The sequence below is a fragment of the Eupeodes corollae genome, chromosome 2 (genome assembly GCF_945859685.1).
Source record: "Eupeodes corollae chromosome 2, idEupCoro1.1, whole genome shotgun sequence".
NCBI lineage: Eukaryota > Metazoa > Arthropoda > Insecta > Diptera > Syrphidae > Eupeodes > Eupeodes corollae.
The window spans coordinates 39,662,652-39,683,499 of NC_079148.1; the positions used below are offsets into that span (position 1 = coordinate 39,662,652).

At 29.7% G+C, this 20,848-nt stretch overlaps 1 protein-coding gene across 1 annotated transcript in view; it reads left to right on the plus strand.

Moving 5' to 3' along the window:
- LOC129944870 (mucin-17) overlaps nt 1-20,848 on the plus strand; it is a 121,686-nt gene that overhangs the window by 100,084 nt on the left and 754 nt on the right. Inside the window, exons 12-15 of the mRNA XM_056054532.1 lie at nt 6,619-6,689; nt 12,800-13,343; nt 20,210-20,554; nt 20,623-20,831. Of these exons, the coding sequence (XP_055910507.1) occupies nt 6,619-6,689; nt 12,800-13,343; nt 20,210-20,554; nt 20,623-20,831 (1,169 nt within the window). The remainder of the gene's footprint in view (nt 1-6,618; nt 6,690-12,799; nt 13,344-20,209; nt 20,555-20,622; nt 20,832-20,848) is intronic.

Below are 20,848 nucleotides of genomic sequence, written 5' to 3' on the forward strand. Positions count from 1 at the left end.
TAAACTCAAAAACAAAACCTCTATACAAACCTTCTAAATCAGCTTCTTATGAATCATAAATTCACTTCTTTGAATTCATCTTCGTCGCCGTCGGTCGTCAGTCGCACATGCACTATAAAAATATATCTTAGCTTTTTATTTTCTAAATTCTTTGCAAAAATCTTTTACTATGATATCTTTTTTCCTTATCATAAATTCCATATAAAATCATTTTTCTTGTTTATATATTTGATCAGTCTATCAAAGCTGCCATAGCATAAGATATTAGTAACAAAAAAAATCTATAAATATACATAACGCCGAAATCATATTCTTAAAAAAAAGGACGAAATCACATCATTATTTAAAAAAATAATATATTTATTGGTTCAGTTTGAATTTGAATTCGAATATTTTTTTAATTTTATTATTTAATTTTTTTATTTTCTTTTTTAAAAATTTCTTTATAAATTGTATTCAACTAATATAATTTTAATTTCTCTTAAATTTAAGCACGAATCTATTGTAGTTTCAAAAAAATTTAGTTTTATAAATAAAATTATTTTGTTTTTGAATATATATTTTAAAAATTGAAAAATAATACAACCTATTTTTTTATTTTTTATTCCCAACTTAATTACTTCATTTTTACAGATACTGGTTTTTAGTTTAATTTTTGTATTTTACCTAAGTTGTTTACTTTTATAATTTTTAACAATATAGTTTTGTGAAACTTAAGCACACTTGTAAAAATAAGTTTGTAGTAAGGTTTGGCTTGGGTCCACAAAATGTTCCACATCCAAAAATTGTATGGTTTAAACGAGATGCCAAGGCTTGATACACACATATTCATAACTAGATACAAAAACAAAATCCAGTATATGATCTTCACAATTTGTAAGTTTTTGTTTTAAGTATTTGAATACATATAAATTAATAACAAAAGTCAATAACATTATAGCTTAAATCTTTTATCATTTTAATTTACGCTTATTTTAGTAATTAAAAAGGTCTAAAAGAGAACGTCATCTTTAACAATTCTGCAAAACGATTGAATCAGGTTTTGTTAAATATTTGCTACTGTAGAAACCAGATAACAAATGTATTTTATAAAAAATTGACACTTCAATCGATTTTTATAGAAACTTTAGAAATTGACCAAATGATCATGTCAAATAACCTTACGCATATTCGAACCTGGTTAGAGTTTTGAATGGGTAAACATCAAATTCAAATTGAAGCTTGGTTGCAATAATTTTGTAGGTTAGGTTAGGTTGGAGTGGCTGTCCAGATGTCATTGACGCACGTAGACCTCAAGGGTCCATTGTGATACCACTAATGAGGTTACTTATGGTAGAGTAATGAACTTAACCAAACCATTTTGTACTTTTAATAAAGTTAGAGAGAAGTTTTGTGTCAATCGTTGCCAGTTCACTGGTGTTATCGAAGAAGGGATTACCGAGAAAGTTATTCCTTCTAATAGAGAGTGCTGGACATGTACATAGAAGGTGTTGGACCGTTTCCTCTTCCTCCTAGTTCATGTAGCTTCTACAGAAGCCATTTGTGTAGACCCCTAGCCTCAGAGCATGTCTTCCTATGAGGCAGTGTCCTGTTATTACTTCAATTGTAGAGCTCATACTTTGTCTGCTCAGTGATATCAAGCTTTTTGACCGTTTTAAGTTAATACTTGGTCATATATGCTTTGGTTGCTAGGCAGGTGGTACTTTGTGACCATTTAGCATTTGTTGTTTCTAGAGCATATGGCTTGAGAAGATATTTGAATGTAGCAAGTGGTGTTCCTATGTTAAATCATTTGTAAATTACACGAATTAGTTTTCTTCAGAACCGTTAGAATCTTTATAAGATAGAAATCTAAAAGGCAACACAAAATGGTCAGAACGGAATCTTAAACAAATTGGTTCTAGTAGGGTTAAAAGACCTAAATACTGAATACATTTTCAAGTTCATATATGAATTATTGTAATCAGGTACACGATTTGTCGAATTGAAATTTCGGACATTTTTCAACATTCCTTGAATTTATACAAAAGATTTTTAGAGAGAACATGATTTTAACGCGAAAAAAGAGGCTGGGATGCGACCCACACTGATAACTTCATATCCGGTCTGTCGATTTGTCTTGCTTAAAAGATAGTTTTTATGTACTAGTATCAATTTTTACCAAATTTGCGTACTATTTTTTGTAGATTTTATTTTTTATGAAAAAACGGACTGTTGGATTTTTATATAAAAATTACTGAATATCGAAAACAATGCTTTCTGTGAAATAAAATAAGTTTGAAGCCAATATTTTTAATTTTTGAAAAGCTATTTGATTCGAAAGTAAATTTTTACTAAGTTTTAGTATTGTTTTTTTTTTAGAGTTTTATTTTTTGTAAAAAAACTGTCAATTCGATTTTTTTTTCAAAATGTTATCAAATGTTGAAAACAATATTTCTTACAAAATTTTACTGAATATTAACAACAATATTTTTTGAAAGATAAAATTAAATTAAAGCCAATATCTCCAAGTTTTGAAAAGGTATTTGAGTTGAAAATCAATTTTTACCGACTTTTATTACTTTTTTTTTATTTCGATTTTTTTCAACATTTTTCAGAATGTTAAAAACAATATTTCTTATAATAAAATATAAGTTTGAAGCCTTAATTTCAAGTTTTTAAAAAGATATTTGAATCGATATTCAATTTTTACCAACTTTGAGTAATGTTTTTTTTTTAGATTTTTATTTTTTATTAAAAAAAAAACTGTCAATTCGATTTTTCTTAAAATTTCATCAGATGTCGAAAATATTATTTTTCGTTGCAAAAAATTATTTTGGAGATGAAATCATATTTAAGTCGTAAAATTTTGGAGGTGACAATTTTTTTTCAGTTTTTTTGATTTATAAAAAAAACCGTTAAATGGATTTTTTTTTCAAAAATATACTTCTTTGATATCACGTTACAATATATTATATAAAATTCAATTCAAGTCTTTAGCGTTTTTAGTTCGTAAGATATTTAGGTTAGGGTTAGGTTATAGTGGCTGTCCAAGAAGGAACGGACACACTTAGGCCAGTTTAATGGCCCATTGTGATACCACATGAATCTTGAGGCTTCCTCCTAAGCTCAATGGAACCAGTTAGAGTCTCTTACGAAACGTGAGAGGCTGATTATCCCGATATGATTTAGATCGTTTAGATCGTTAAAGAAGAATTCTCCTAGGTAATTCTTGCGTTTTCGAGCTAAAGCAGGGCATGTGCAGAGAAGATGAAGAACCGTTTCTTCCTCTTCCTCGTCCATACAGCTTCTGCAAAAGTCATTTGAGAATACGCCTAGTCTCATGGCGTGCTTTCCTATTAGACAGTGTCCGGTTATGACACCTATTATCGAGCTTATATGCGATCTGCTTAGAGAGAGCAAGCACCTTGAACGTTTTAAATCCAGTGTTGGCCAGATGTTTTTTGTGGCGTGGTGATGTTGGTCCACCTGGTGCCTGCCCTCCTCACAGCGTCTTGCATTAGTAGCAGTTTACAAGTAGCGATTGGTATGCCAGTACTTGCCAAACGTGGTAGGATGGGTTGTACTGTACCGTTCCTGGTGAGTTCATCTGCCTTACAGTTACCTGGAATGTCTCTATGGCCCGGCACCCAGCAAAGGTGAATATTAAACTGTTGCGCCATCTCCATTAGAGATGATCGACAGTTATGGACTGTTATAGAGTTTGTAGAGACTAGAGATTTGATAGCGGCCTGGCTGTCGGAGAAAATACGGATATCAGATGTTGATATCACGTTTTCTTTGAGCCAAGACAAGACTTCCTTAATCGTAAAAAGTTCCGCCTGGAACACGCTACAATGATTGGGAAGGCGGAATGAGAGACTTAATTTCAGTCGTTCAGAGTACACACCACCACCAACCCCTTCATTGGTCTTTGAGCCATCTGTGTAAAAGTGGATTGACTCATCCTCCAAGAATGTCCTATCCTCCCAAAAAGATCTGGTAGGTATAGAAATCTGGAAATTCCTATCGAATTGTAGTTGGGGGATGGTGTAGTCTGTGTGCTTTGGAATTGATTCTAAGTACCTTAGAATTACGGAGTGGCCAATGTTGTTGTTAGTCCACTGCGTAAGATATTTAGGGTTAACCAAAATTTTCACCTTTTTTTCAAACTGCTATGGTAAAAAAACCACCCACGCAATTTTCTTGAGAGCCCTTTCTGAATCTTTCCGCCTTATTATCTGTATAACAAAATTTATTTGAAATCGATATCTCTTCTGGTTCTTGAGCTATGGACGACGAAAAAACGTCGCGAACGTACGGACGTACAAACGTACGTACACACGCACGCACAGACATCTTTCTAAAAATCTTTTATTTCGACTCTAGGGACCTTGAAACGTCGAGAAATGTCAAAATTTTCAATTTGACAAATCGGACCCATTACAATAACTTCCTATGGGAAGTTAAAAAGCTACTGAATTATGAAAAACAATATTTTCTGTGAAATAAAAAAGTTTAAAGACAATATCTTAAAGTTTTGAAAAGATATTTAAGTCGAAAATCAATTTTTACCAACTTTTATTAATTATTTTGTTTAGGTTTTTATTTTTGTTAAAATAAACTGCCAATTCGATTTTTCACAAAATTTTACCAAATGTTCAAAACAATATTTCTTAAAAGATAAGATAAGTTGAAAGCCATAATCTTAAATTTTTGACCATATATTTGTGTCGAAAATCAATTTTTAAAAACTTTGAGTAATGTTTTTTTAGGTTTTTATTTTTTATAAAAAACAGTCATTTTGATTTTTCTCAAAATGTTTTCAGATGTTAAAAATGTTATTTTTCGTTGCACAAAAGTGTTTTGGAGATGAAATCATATTTTATTCGTAAAATCTTCGTGGTGACAATTTTTTACAGTTTTTTTGATTTATAAAAAAACGTTAATTTAATTTTTTTCCAAAATATACTGGTTCAGTATAATGTTATCATTTATATTATAAATGTTATCATTTATATTATAAAATTTAATAGCGTCATTGGTTCGTGAGATATTTAGGGTTAAACATCTTCTAAAATCTTTTATTTCGATTCTAGGGACATTGAATCGTCGAGAAATGTCAAAATTTTCAATTTGACGAATCGGACCCAATACAATAACTTCCTATTTAAAGTTAATAACTTTATGTAAATTTTGTATGCAAGAGAAAATTCAAATTGTCATTTTCTTACAATAAATAATAACTTTAAAGAAAAACTCCACTAAAAGTTGTTGAACATTGATTTTTGGTTCAAATATATTTTGTTTGAGATATTGGCTTTAAACGAATTTAATTTTTTTAAAAACTGTTGTTTTCATTCAATTAAATTTTTCTAAAAATCGAATAGTTTTTTATCATAAAAATCAAAATCTATACAAAATGCTACAGAAAATTGGTAAAAAAATGGTTTGTTTCTCGATACTATTTGAACAAATGAAGGTATTGATTTTTATTTTGTTCTTAATTTGGTTGTTAGCGTAAGATATTGTCTTTAAAGAATCCAATCTGTATTTTTTGTATAAAAATAAAACCGTTCAAAAAAGTAAAACGTTACTAAAAATTGAAAAAAAAATGGTTTTCGACCAAAAATCTCGTTAACCAAACCAAATTTTAAAATCAAACTCATTTTATCATACGCAAAGAATAGTGTTGCTCTTTGTGCTCCGACTTTATTAATATATCTAACAAGAACATTGTGTGTTTTCCAATCAAAAAGGAGGCTCTGAAAATATTCCAAGTATTTCCCCATAAGAAACTTTTATATAAAAATATTGATAGCTCTATTTGCCTCCCCCTTCATATATTTTTGAAATAGAATTCAAAATCAATTCCGAATGAATCCTTTCCTATTTTTCTAATTGCTCGTATTTTGTTTCATGTGCTTATCGCTTTATGGTCATATTCATAGCCCCACTGTGTGCAAGTAAAATTAAAAAATAAGATTCTAAAACCTATCTCACTTTATGATCAAAAATTGCCTCATCCGACATCCAATCAAGAAAAGAAAACAAAAACAACAACTTTTTATAATCTTATAGATTATCTAGTTTTAAATTAAAAACAATATGTCAAGAGTCACGTCCACAGGTTCTTGGAGTTTGTAGTCGCATATATATGTACAATATATAAAATTTAAATATACAAAGTATCTTCTTCAAGTTTGCTATTTTTCTGGTAACTATTTATTTTATTTTGTTTTGTATGCAATTACTTTTTCTGTTGTCCACATGTGTATGACCATCCATCCCCTCATGTATGACCATTAAGATGGTGTGGACAAAGTGAATCTCACTGGACTAGACCTCTTAGTGGAACAACTTCTATAAGTGTTTTCGATAAATTTTATAGAATACAACTGATAGAAGTATCATGTTAAATTTCTTGCCCCATTAAACCTTTACTGTAGGCAGTATGTTAGGTAATGGCTAGCTATTAAAATGGTCGCCAGAAAATACTTAAGTAAAATGATGACTGCAATTATAAAGAATTATTGATGAAGAAATTTTTTAAATTGAATGAATTTATTCATGCGTGGATACGATATTGTCTTTTGTAATTATTTTTATATTATTTGTTGCATTAAAACTTTTATGAAGAAACACCTTTATCGTTTCAAAAAGTAGAAGTAGTAGTATTCAATGTCAATGTTGTGAAAATAGTTGAAGCAGTAGGTGTTTTGAGTAATAATAGATGTGTACAAGCTCATCGATACATAGTTGTTTTAAAATTACAATAATAATGTGCTACTGGTTATTAGAATTGTAGATACCACGTAACTTTTGAAACTGTAATCTTTTGACATTTTACAAGCAAAAGTTACGCTTTTTTCAAAATTGTAACTATACACACTTTAACAACAAATAACAATTGTTTATTTTCGCTTTAATATATTGGTGAACATTTTGCAGTCAATCATACGTAAGTTTCTCTTTTTCCATATTGGCCCAAATGTAAAGGGTCGTTAACTTAAGGATCTATTTTGATTTTAAATAAAACACAATTGATCAAGGATATTCTTTGTTATTTCTTTTCATTATGATAATTTTGGTATAGTTCTATTTTGTATGGACCAAAATATCGGCCAAATGGCAGTCGTGACTTCAGCGGCACATCTTCATCCGATTGTCCAAATTTTCAGTGAAGCTGAGGCATAATTGAGGTTCTACTCGTATGTCGTTAATTTCGGCACATTACCTCATCCTTTAGCTCTTGAATTGTTGCTGGCTTATTGAAGTATACCATTTCTTTCAAATAAACCTAAAGAAAGAAGTCCAATGAAATTAAATCACAAGATCCAAGTGAGATAAAATGGTCGCACAAAAGAGCCATTGTTTAGTTGGCTGTGTGGCTAGTGGCACCGTCCTTTCAAAACCACATATTACCGACATTTATATCTTCCAATTCGCACCATAAGAACGCCTATTTTCGCAATAAGTCTGAATTACTCGATTTTGTATCTTTTAAAACTGAATTAATCTGAAAATGAGAAATGTCATTTGAAATGCAAAAAAAACTTGACGTTTAGGTGTGGTTTACTTTCAACTTCGTTCCTTAATATTTAAGCACCCTTTTTGCTCAATGTTTTATCGTAAAAGAATCTTCAGTATGCAAACATTATTCAAGTTTCCATGTTTTGATTTATGTCGTAGAAATATTTATCTTTTAACTTACATCTAAAAAACTGCACCTGATTCATGGCAATAATAAATTACAAGACTAGCAACGATATAGCCTTGAAACATGGCAAGATCAAGTTCGCTTAGTTTTGCGTATTTTATTAATGAGCTTTTTGACCTGAAAGCACACAAATTATTTTGAATTTCATGTGTCAAGATATATTAAGAAGCATTAGTAATAGAAAGATTGATTGAATGTGATAGAATCCACAGAATGTTATATTTTAAACAAAAAAATTGAACAATGAAAGATATTCAACTGAGCAACTGATAGTACAAAAAAAATCTATTAAAAATTCCTTTATTTCTTTAATATGGCACCCGACAGTTAAAAGAACATGTTAAACATCAATAACATGTCACAATACTATCAGCTGCCACTTATATATCTCCTTATCATCGTTTTGTAAATTTTTGTTTTAATTAATTTGATATCATGTTGTGCAGCAGCAAAAGTGTCTGACATTCATCATTTTTTTGTTTGTGTTCTGTCTCAGAGTTCAGGGCTATCGAAATCAAATTACAGCCAAAATATTTACCCAAAACATAAAACCCAAACAAGTTTCCAAAGTTTAAAAGACAAACACAAAAATCGATGTCTCAGCAATTAAATTTGATTAATATCAATTCTCACACTAATTAGCAACGTGATGAGAAATTTTATTATTAATAAAGAAAATATTCACAATAATTAAGCTTCTTTTTAGTTTTTAAAGTTTTTTAATAAACTTGAACCTTCATTTTTAAACTATTATGTAATTTGATGAGATTTTACAAATTTTGGGTCATAAAAGATTAAGTTGACAAATTTCACGAGCTATAATTATTCCGTTCGTGTGTGATGTGATTATATCATTTCCGATAAATTAAAAAGATAGTTGTAACGTAGATACTAGTTTATTGTTTTAAATTTGATTGAGGAGGTAGATAATCATAAAAAGGAATGAAAAACATTTCAAACTCTTTTTTAGCGAAAGAGTGAAAGTATAAAAATAGTTTGAAAAATAAAAATGTTTTCTAGAGGTTTTGTGTTTAATTTTATTGATAAATGAAATATGTAACAAAATTGTGAAAATACTTGTATTTATTAAAGATTTGTCATGAATCCAAGTCAACATCAATAACTATATCATTGAATCACATGTGCGTATAATGAGTGTCTTGAATGTCATACAAAATAAAACCTCAACGGGATTTTTGCCATATTTTTATATGTTGCATTTTTTTAAGCTTCATTTATGATCAAGTATAAAGCGATAAACGTGCAGTGAATAAAAACAAATTCAATTCAACTTAATTATATTGCGAATTCATTTGGTGTAGGAATCTTTTATATTCATGCCCTGGAAGTTAGATTAAAAAAAGGTGAATTGCAGATACAAATAAATTTGCATAGAAAATGCTGAAAGAATTTTAATTCAAGTAACCGTCATATTCTTGGAAAGTGATCGTGCACAAAGCACACGCAATGCAATTGACTTTAATTTCAAAATAAATATTCACCGATATTATCATATTTTGTTTTTGGCTTTGAATTGAATGCAGATTGAATAAAATGATTAAAGTGTTTGTATTTTATTAAATTTTGAGTAGGATTCATTAAATATTGATTTAAAGATTCATTGAGGAGTGTGCTTTTCGAATTGACCATGAATTTAAGCAGACAAATCACTTTTTACACATTTAGTCATAAAAATGATAAATTATATTGAGCACTATAGAAGGTTAAACATTTTTTTGCATCTTTATGTATCAAATTGAAATGGACTTGTTATTTATTTAGTAGTTTTTTTTTTTATTTTGAATAAATCAATCATTCATTTTATAATGTTTTTTAAGCGAACTTAATCTCTGTAGAATTTGCCTATGGTGGGCTTTTAAATATTAAACTACGAATTAAATTTAGTTTAATGTTTGATAGAAATTTTAAATAGTATCTGCATTTTTTTTTCTGGCCACAGATCGAAATTCTAACATGAAACATTTTCTACAGTTGCAAATTATTTAAAATCAATTTCAATTTCTAAAATTCAGTTTTTGGTTTTTGAAATGCTGAAAATTTATGAATCTGTAATTGTTTAACTGTCAACATTAGCATTAGGAATAAAATAGAAATCTAAAACAATGATTTTTTCTCTAAATTTATTATTTCTAAATATAGCAACTGAACTTTAAAAAAAAGGTTGGTTATATTTCAACCTTAATGTGGACCAATCGTAATTGATCAATGAACACACTCATTTTAATTTGTTTTGTGAATATATGTCAACTTAGTTAGAAATACCAAATGGACAGGTTCAGGCTATATGAAGGACTGCAGCCACCAACATTCTTTAACCAGAAATATAAAACAAGGCAAATAAATAGTTTGTTTTTCTGATGAAATAAGTTCCAAACTTTGATGGAAATGAAAAATTTTACTTCTTTAACTTTTATAGTCTATGAGGGCAATTCCTTGACTTACTTGAATACCAAATCTCTTAAAAATAAACATTTTTAAAAAAGTTACAAAATATTTATGTATATAAACAAATATTTTTAATAATGTATCATCTTAAAAAATTCATATATTTTTTGAATAAAAATTGTTTACTCTGATGTTTGGTTGTTTATTTAGGAAAAATCTCTATGTTCGACTTTTCTTACTTTCCAAAAAATTCATTTTTTAAATGTTGATAAAAAATATTGCTAAACAAAATAAAATACTCAACCTAAAATTAAAGAGGAACATACAAGTGTCCCAATGAAACCTATAAAATGTTAACTATGTTTATATAAAATAACATAAAAAATACAACTATAAAAGAATGATTCTTATCTTATTTGTAAAACCAGCCGATCTTCATTAAATTTTTTTAGAAATCTACTATCTACAAAACATATCATTTTATTTCAGAAGTGATCAGCAAAATAAAATAAACTATTTTTGATTTTGTCATTGTCTATAACTTTTTCAAGTTTGTCTTTTTAGACTTTGACTTTTCTTAGGACCAATTTTGTAATGATTTCTCTGCATGATAAATTTAGGATCACGGTTTCTTTGATTTTGTCATACTAAATGGTTTGTGGACAAAATACAACTTATTTGAATTGTTGTTTGTCAAAACACTCAATTACAAAGTTCTGTATCTACAAAATATTGTATGCTAAAAATATGTATTTCAAGTCAAAATAAGTTCTATACCTACATATTTAAAAATTTCGGTAAAAATTAATTTCATAGAGCGAAAAATAAAAATTGTTTTGATTGTGAAAGAAGAAGCGCATAAAGCTGCGGAAAATTATAATACGTTATTCTTAATGCATATTACTTTAAAATACACATGATTAAACTGATTTTTTATACTATATGCAGTGGGTACTTCACCATACATAGTTCAGGTTTCCTAGCAGCTTGCTCATGATCAAAGATAAATATCTAAAAAAAATTAAAAGTAAAAAAGTAAATACTGACCAAAATTTGTACAAAAATATTCATATATTTATTTTACTAAATGTTTTTTAATATGCCAAATACTTAGCAAAAAATTAAAGTAAACTAGTAACCACCGATTCCATTTTTAGATACTTGTTTTGTCGCTGCAGTTTGCTTATTTTGTTAACTGGTATAACCAAATGAAAGACTTAATTGCAAACTCTTAATTTTTGTCTACCTACTACTTGTTTCCTTACTAAGATTGAATTCTGTATTGATTTAATAAATTTAAAAGTTGAAAATTGAATATTAATGTTGGTTACCTTGATATAAAAATCTATCACTGATCTTGAGTTATATTAAGTATCTTTAAACAGTAAAAGGCTGACTAGTATAACATAGTAATCGAATTGACTTTTCAATTCAAGCCTACCAAATTTATGCTAAATGAAAAAACTAAATCGCATGTAAACTTGATTAAAAGGAAGATCTTTTTAACTTTAAACGAATTTGATTAACTTGATTAAAAGGAAGATCTTATTAATTTTAAACGAATTTAACATTGATCTTTTTGATTTTTTATCTAAAAGCATTCTGGACGTGAGAGAAGATAATATACTTCTAAATTAATGTAAATTTAAAAATGACTAAGAAAGAATGTTTGCGAAGTAGAATCTGGTACGCCTACTCATGTTAGATGGCCTTTACCCTTTGTTTTAAGAGTACCATTATATGACTCATATGTATATGACTCAAACTTATTTACTTTTATTTGATTCTATAAACAAATTAACCTACCTACTTTCTTACATACTTAAACAATTTTATTTTAATTTAAATTCTTTTTCCCAAAATAAACATTCGATATAACAAAATATAGACATCCTTCTAGAATCAAGTCATGTATTTTATATCTATCAAATGTTATAAAATACTTAGTCACGACCTCAGAGCTATGTCATAATCAAATTGAATTAAAAATATTATTTGCATCCAAAAACTACATCGATAAGTAATTTGTTTTGTAATTGGAATGATATTTCAATAACCACATTCAATAAAATAAAATTTGGAATTATATTATGAGTGCGTAGTTTGCTTCTTATTGAAAACAACAAATCGAAATAAAAATATAAAACATCCGCTATGAACTACGCAATTAAATTTAAATTAACATTTTGAACATTATACCACTTAATTAAATCAAATTACACTCATCCAAAAAAAAATCGAAACTCAAAACACAAAACAAATTCATTTAAAGCTTCATCCTACATGAAAAAAAAAAATGATTCTATAATTAAAATGATATTTGAAAAATCTATGCAAATCACTGAATCTATAATATATCAGTGACATTTGAGAATCAAAACAAAAATACATATTTATTTTATCTGATGCTTTGATTATTTAATCTGGTAGAATTTGATATCTTTTTTTCCTCTAACTTTTCACTATATTTTATAAATATATACTTTTATATATATTCAACACAGTGTATCCGCTTTATCTATTTATTTAAGTAGATTTGATTTGCACACCATAGTTGGAAAAATAGCTGCACACTAAATTTAGAAAACAGTAATTAAAAATAGAGAAATAAAACTACAAAACCCAAAGCAACAACAAATTATATATATATTTAAAAATTTAAAATAATTATGTTTTTTTATAATTTTATTTAAGGTCCGCACAAAGGTTCCGGTCCGTCGTCCAAATCTACGAAGACGTCTTTTCACCACAACACAACCTGCTTCCAGCAATTCTACCGATGAACTAAACAACACGGATGGCACTTCCACGATCAGTAGTATCACAACAAAATATGATGCTTCTACTCCAACAACCAGTCTCTTCAAGAATAATCGACGTACTAGGCCGAATTATCTAACTACTATATCGGCGAAGCTCAAGCCAACAGCGAAGGCAATGTCATCATCTTCTTCATCGAATCCGGTTGAGATCATCACATCGACTATCAGCACCACTGGTTCGACAGCGGTGGCGGCACCAGCAACTACGTCTTCAAATGATATCACGTTCGTAACTGTTAATAAACTGTCAAATCAAAAGTCTCCATCAGGTGTGATACGACGTAAATTCACCAGACCCTTGAACGGTAATAGATTAAACACAAATTCAACAGCAAACACGACGACGACGGCTTCAACGTCAAGCGGTAGTGGTAGTGGGAGTACGCAACCAGCAGCGGAGACATCTGATGAAGTTGGTAAGTATATAGAGAATTCATATAAATACAGGGTGTTTTTTTGTAAGTTAGGTTAATAGAAGAGTCAGTTCCACCATATTTGTGATTTGAAACTCTTAAATGTCTTATATCATTATGGACACAGAGGCAATGGAACGTAAAAACTTTCGATGAAAGTATAAAACAAAGCACCCTTTACAAAGTTAATAGAAGCTTGACCATGTACGGCCGCCACACCGTCGCTGCTCCGCCACTGATATGATGTATTGTTGACTTTGTCGGTGGGAGAAGGCTATGTAAACTGCATTCCGTATGTTATCTCTCTGCCTTCATGATTATTTGCATTACCTTATGAGTCAGAAAGACAGTTATAGTCAGGGCTATTTTAATATAGTTAATTGTATGGGCATAGAGGATAGTGGAACCTACTATGTTATAAGTGGTGATTGCATGTGGGTTAAGAGTAGTTTTGTTTCAAGTTTAAATTGGCAACTGTGGAAGTTTTAGCTGTCGGATGCGTGTGTAAACACTTTCCCTTTTATGTTTTGAACTTGTATTTCTTCATCATCATAACATTTTTGTTTATTGTTTCAAGCCTTCTTGTTTGAGTTAATGAGATGAATCAATGCGGTGGCGATGGAATTCATTAAACCAAGTCTAATAAAAAAGATTTGGTGAATCTTTGTTGTTGTTGTCTGTATTTTGAAATAAGTAACATTCGGTTTCCGGGTATCCCAAAAAAGTTGAAAGATAAATTATAAAATGTTATGTGTATGTTGAATGTTTCACTATTTGAATACATAATAGAATGTGAGGAATTTAATTTAAACGTCCTTTTTTAACTCTACGTTTTCATGTCTTCTTTGGGACTTTTTTGAGTGACAGTTACTTTGAGCTGAAATCTTGACTTTTATCATTAACTGACTTATTACAAGGTGTGTTTTGGAAGATAAATAAATTTGTCTCTTTGATAAACATGACTAATGGAGGATTGGCTTCGTATTGATATTCAGAAGAAGACAAAAATAAACATTGATTTTAATGCAAACATGATGGGCGAAGAGCGCCAATGTGTGATTGTTTGTCATAGATTGTGTGAAATACGTTAAAGATTTTGTGAATAATTTATCAATAGGCCTTAAGACACTTAAAATGAGTGGTAGATGAAATTTTAGAAACGACTTATATGATCTTTGAATAAATGCATACAAATAATTTAAATATAAACAATGTTATGCATTCGAAACAAAAGAGCTGACGTTCGAACTTCGATAGTAATCAGTTTAAATTTCAACTGAAGGTACTCGAGTACATCCTCGTTGTTGGATTAAATTGTAGCTGGTATTTAGTGTAAGAATTAAAGAGGTTGCCTTTTTTACGCAGCTATAAATGTTATAGGTAGCTCTTTAACTGAGTTAACGCACTGGTGCATTTTATTCGATTCAAGTTTAATTTTAATTATCTATGTGTACATCTCGAACGGTTAATATGAGTTTGAGTAGGTAAGGTAAATAAACATTATGCAAATAATGTTGAAACCACACATTTTTATAAATAAAATCAAATACCGCAATCAAGTTTCCTCTTTATATACGAGTAGGCACATCTTGCAAATATTTCGTTATTTAAAAACAACTATGCCTACATTAAAAAAGTTTTCCAATTCTTGCAAAATATTAGCAATATAGCCACAATTATAAAGATTTCTTGTTGAATCTGCTGAAACATACAAAATATCCACATAAAAGCTTACAGCAAGGCACATAATAAACACATCTTTACTTTTTTTCTTCATTTAATTCATTAACATGTGTCCAATCCTATACCAGCAATTACTGGCTTCTGTCGTTTGGATTTAAGTTTTCCAGCGATGGTTTGTTCATGCTGGTGTTTCAAGATTTCATAATTGACTATCTAAGTGTTGTTAGATGTTAATGTTTGGTATGCAAACAAACTACAATTATTATAGATTCATAGATGCAAACAAGAAGTTATAATTATTGCGCGGATGGTGATCTCGCGGCAGATGGTACATCAGACTTGTTTACCTTGAAGGTTGAATTCATTTGTAATATAATAAGAGACATAGCACTTAGAGAAATTGTTTATCTACTTAATAAAAATAAATAAATGCAAATGCATGAAGTGTTAATAAGTATTTTGCAAAATTAAATTGAAGAAAAAATAAATCAGCTAAGTTGATTCGTTGAGTAGGTTGAAGTGAAGCTATAAACATGAAAACATGAATAAATAACAACGAAGTCACGATTAAATTTCAGATATTTTATTTTTAACTTTCCATAGGAAGTTATTGTAATCGGTCTAATTTGTCGATATAAAAATTTTGACATTTCTCTACGTTTCAATGTCCCTAGAGTATAGATTTTTAGAGAGATGTCTGTACGTACGTGTGTACGTACGTCAGTAAGTTCGGGAAGTGTCTTTCATCGTCTATAGCTCAAGAACCAGTAGAGATATCAAATTCAAATAAATGTTTGTATACAGATAATAATCCAGAAACATGCAAAAAGGACTCTGAAGAAAATTGAGTTCTATAACGTGATACCAAACATGTTTATTTTTGGGGAAAAAATCCAATTGACTTTTTTTTTAAATCTAAAAAACTGAAAACAAAAGAATGATAGGCACATCTAGGCACATCAGACCATTGTATCGTATCTGCGAATTTCTCATGTGTAAAAAACCCAGTTAAAGAAAAAAACTCTTATGAGAACCGTTTGGCAGTATGAGAAAGCCAACTGGGACCGTCTCAATGAATTCTTCAGGAACTTTAACTGGTCACTATGCTTCCTCGATAGTGACGTAGATTCCAGCGCAGATATGGTTACAAATTTAATTCTTTGTGGAATGAGAGATTTTATCCCGAATAGTGTAAAATTAATCAAACTAAAGAGAACATGGTTCCGGATTTATAAAGCCAACTCCCCTGAGGAAAACCGGAATAAGTTCAAACAAGCTAGAAAGACTTGCAACGGCCATATTCGACGAACTAAATTTTTGCATGACCAGAAATTAAGACAAAAAATACTACAATGTCCCAAAGGTAGTAAACATTTCTGGTCACTTGTAAAAAAAGGGATTAATTATCAGATTAAGAAATATCTTGAAGAACGGAAGCTTCTTAATGACCGGCAGTATGGCTTTCGTTGCAATAGGTCCACTAGTGATCTCATGGTTTATCTCACCGAACAGTGGAAAAAATCTTTCCATCGTTTTGGAGAAAGTAAGATTATTGCACTAGATATTTCAAAAGCATTTGATAGAGTTTGGCATCAAGCTCTCTTATCGAAAATGCGTGCATTTGGTGTTGATGAATTCCTTCTTCGTTGGGTTAGAAATTACATTTCGGACCGTTCAATTCAAGTAGTATTGGACGGGTTCAAATCTGATATTCACTAGTATACGCCAGGGCTCTGTTTTGTCTCCGACGCTCTTCCTTATTTTTATAATTGATCTTTTGTCTGAAACTTCAAACCCACGAAATTGTTTCGCTGATGACAGTACCCTCAGCTTTTCATATTCGTTTTTAGATTCTCATCCTTGTCCTTCGGATGCGGACCTTCAACGGCAGCGTATGATTAGCTCATTAAATTCTGATCTCGACAGCAATGTACAATGGGGAATCAAAAACCGTGTAGAATTTAATGCTTCGCAAACTCAATGCTGTCTCTTGTCGTTAAAATGTAACCCACCCCCGACGCCGCTATCCATGAGCGGCACTTGCATCCAGGAAACTAATCAACTTTCAGTACTCGGTAAGAATATCACAGCTCACCTCTTATGGAATGCTCACATATTCGATATTGCAAAAAATGCTGCTAGGTGCTTAGGATTTCTCCGACGGCGCAAAAAATTTGTCACCTCTTCTGATCTGGCTGTAATTTATAAAGCCTTCATTCGTCCAAAACTTGAATATAACTCGCATATTTGGGCAGGTGCCCCTAAAGCAAGTTTAAGTATCTTGGACAGGATCCAAAAACGAGCTTTGAAGATGATAGGCAATAGAACTATAACCAAAACAGTTACGTCACTTGAACACCGCTGCAATGTTTCATGCCTTTCGTTGTTCTACCGATATTTTTATAAACAGTGTTCTATCGAATTAGCCAGTTGCATTCCCCCCTACCCCTAAAACAATTCAGCCGTAATACTGGTATTTCTAGGAATGCACATCAGTTTAACCTTGAGCTCAATTGCGGACGTACTGTCAAATATAGAGATTCTTTTTTTAACCTCACATCGAGAATATGGAATGCTTTACCCAGCTCTGTTTTTCCCTATCATTTTGATATTCAAAACTTTAAGACCAATTTGCATCGGTATCTCCTCTTTAATCCTTCCCTATTTTCCTAACGCTCGCACTGTGTTTAAACTTTTAAAATGTTAAGGGTATTAATAACCCCTTGAGTGCCCGTTTATTATAAAAAAAAGATTGTCATCTCGAAAATTCTACGAACAAAAAATAATTTAATCTCCAAAATAATTTTATGCAACGAGGAATAAAATTTGGTAAAAATTTGAGATTATCGCTTCAAGCTAATTTTATCTCAAAGAAATTGTTTTCCATTTAACAGCATTTTTTTTCTTAAAAAAATAAAATACACAAAAAAAAGTAAGCAAATGCTACTAAAGTTGGTAAAAATGTATTGTATTTTACAACAACAAAACACGATGAACATGAAAGGCATTCAAATTTGATATTTACTTCTTGTTTTAAAAGGGCTTTTCATAGTGTGCATGTCAGTTGAATAATGACAAACTTTCAAATTTTTAGCCTTCAATTTTTAAAAGATATTTTAAACAAGAAATAAGGCCATGGGTCAAATGTTTTGAAATAGGCGAGTTTCCTTAAAAAAATAATATTTTTAATAATTTAGATAATCGTACTTTCAGCGTTTTATTATTTACAATAAAAGAACACTATTTTTACTTTAATCTCCAAAATTTTAGGAAAAAAAAAAGTTTTACATTAAATTTAAAACCAAATTCAAATATTTTATCTCAATTTCTACTGACAAAAGAGAGATAGAGTGTACACGAAAAAGTTTGGTATAGAAAAAATATCAAGTAAGCGGATTCGAATAAATGAACAAAATTGACCTTACCGAAAAATTATTAATAAACTTAAACTAAAAAATTGTTTCTGGTAAAAGGGAGTATTTTAAAAGATATTAGTCGGGGATAGAAATGTGTTTCAGATAAGCAAGTTTTTCTCTTATGTTACTTTCTTTTAAGCTGGTTTTACTATATATAAGTGAAATATTTTTACAATTCTTAGAGGGAAACCTCTTAGATTGTACTTTCATAAAATGTTTGGTGCTTAAAATAAGGCGTCAGTATTCATGTAGAAATGGAATTTAAACAAAATTATATTTCTTTTATCTTTTACTAATTTTTTTTCAATTCATCATTTGGATGATGATTTTTTAATGTAAGGAAATTCTTTAAAAACCAAATGCACAACTGGGTTACACGAACTTGCTCCTGTGTCCAAAAGAGTCTATTTATAAATAGTAATTATGATTTAAAATTAAAAAATGTACATACAAAATAAGTTTGTTTTCAAAAATTTAAATCTCATTTATTTAATCAAAACAACCTTGATTTAAAATTGTGTATACTTACAATTTTTCGAGTTTAGTTTATATATTATATTTTTAGTATGTAGTTATTTTAAGCTTAATATTACACGTTTTAAATTTGCTTATCGTTTAAAAAAATGATGACCCATTTTCGAGATATCGTATTTTAAAAAGAAAATCAGTATTTTTTCTTAAATCAACAAAAAATAAATTGAAATTTTTTATCATCAAAATAAATTATTGAAATCGGTTTATAAGTTCTATGGAAAACTTAAAAACAAAAGAACGGTTCTATGAAGGGTGCAATTCTGAAGCAATACAAATATTTTTTTTATTAAAAGAAGCCAAGTAAAGAAAAAAATATAAAAATAAACTGTCGATTTTTTACCAAAAATAAAATTTGAATGACTTGCTCAAGTTTTAAAAATACCCGTATTCAACATTATTTTCATATTTTAAAATATATTTCAAAAACTTGACATTATAGAATTGCCTTCACAAAAGATTCGTTACAATAACAAAACTTACTTTCAAACGGTTTTACTTTTTCTGTTGAAAATCGATTGTAAAAGAAATCTATCAACTTATGAATATTTTGCAAATACTCTAAATATATGTATATTAATATACATTTTTTTAAAGAGATTATAGACTTGGAAAACCAATACGGATTTTATTGAAAAAATACTTATTCATAAATTTAGATAGCATCAATACGTTAAATACGTGTTTTTTTTTGACCTGACGTGATACATTAATTTTGAAATCTTATTTGAATTAATACCATCAAAACCCACTGGAGAATTGTTATTTCATTATCAGTAAGAAACCCTTGTCGACCAATGTAGTTTTATCAAAATATTCAAGGGCGTTTTTAAGAACTCAATACATTAGAAAAGTGATACATTCTTTAACTTTTAGGCGATAAAACCTGATTTTTACTGCAAGAAGTTTTTCACTATTGTAGTAAAAAAGCTAAATCTTAGTTTTTAAAAATCATATTATTCTTAAAAAGATATTCCAAAACGTCTATAACCTTATCCTAAACTGGCTCCTTTGTGTAAATGTTTTTTTTTTTTCCTCAAACATCCCAAAAATATAAAAGAGACTATTTTGTTGTATGTTCCCGTTTAAAATTAAAGTTAAAATGTTTGTTCCCTTTTCTTAAAAAATCAGTTCTGTTCACCAAATTTGTTATCTTTTTTTAACCAAAAACTTAACTAACTTAATTTTGTATATTTGTACCGATAGAACTTTGATAAAATATAAATTTTATTTCAACAGGAACAGATGTTTCGAAAACGCAAAATCCACTCTTCAAGAGACGCTTCCCTCCATCAACGACAACCACAGCAGCATCTGTGACAACAACTCCACCAGCACCAATAGAATTCAATACATCTCCACTCTTTTTGGACACTTCGATTCCAGAAGATCTCGATCAAATTGCCAAATCAAGTATTCAAGAATCCAAGTTCTTCCACAATCAAATCGGTGACAATCTCGACGACCATGACCTCAGCGCCAAAGTATCAATTTCAACGACTATATTCAGGAGTACAAGTCCGAGTTACACAACCTATGAAGAACCAATTACAAGGCGATTGGGTTATGCTGTAGCGTCCACAAGTAAGCTTCAATTATTTTTAGAGAAATACATAATACAATAATGATTTTAAAATTATGTTCGTTTTTAGGAAGACCATCATTACGTAGGCCACAAAAGACCACTCCCATTCCGGAAAATGTGGAAATTTTCATCAGCCGCAGAAGGCCACAGAAGACCCCGGCACCCTTCAATAAAATCATCGAAACTCCATCGGGACAAACATATAAACCTTCCAGTGATTATGACTATTACGATGATGGTGATGAAAGGGTTATAGACAAGCCAACGGCTTCACAGGTAAGCTCGCTACAACC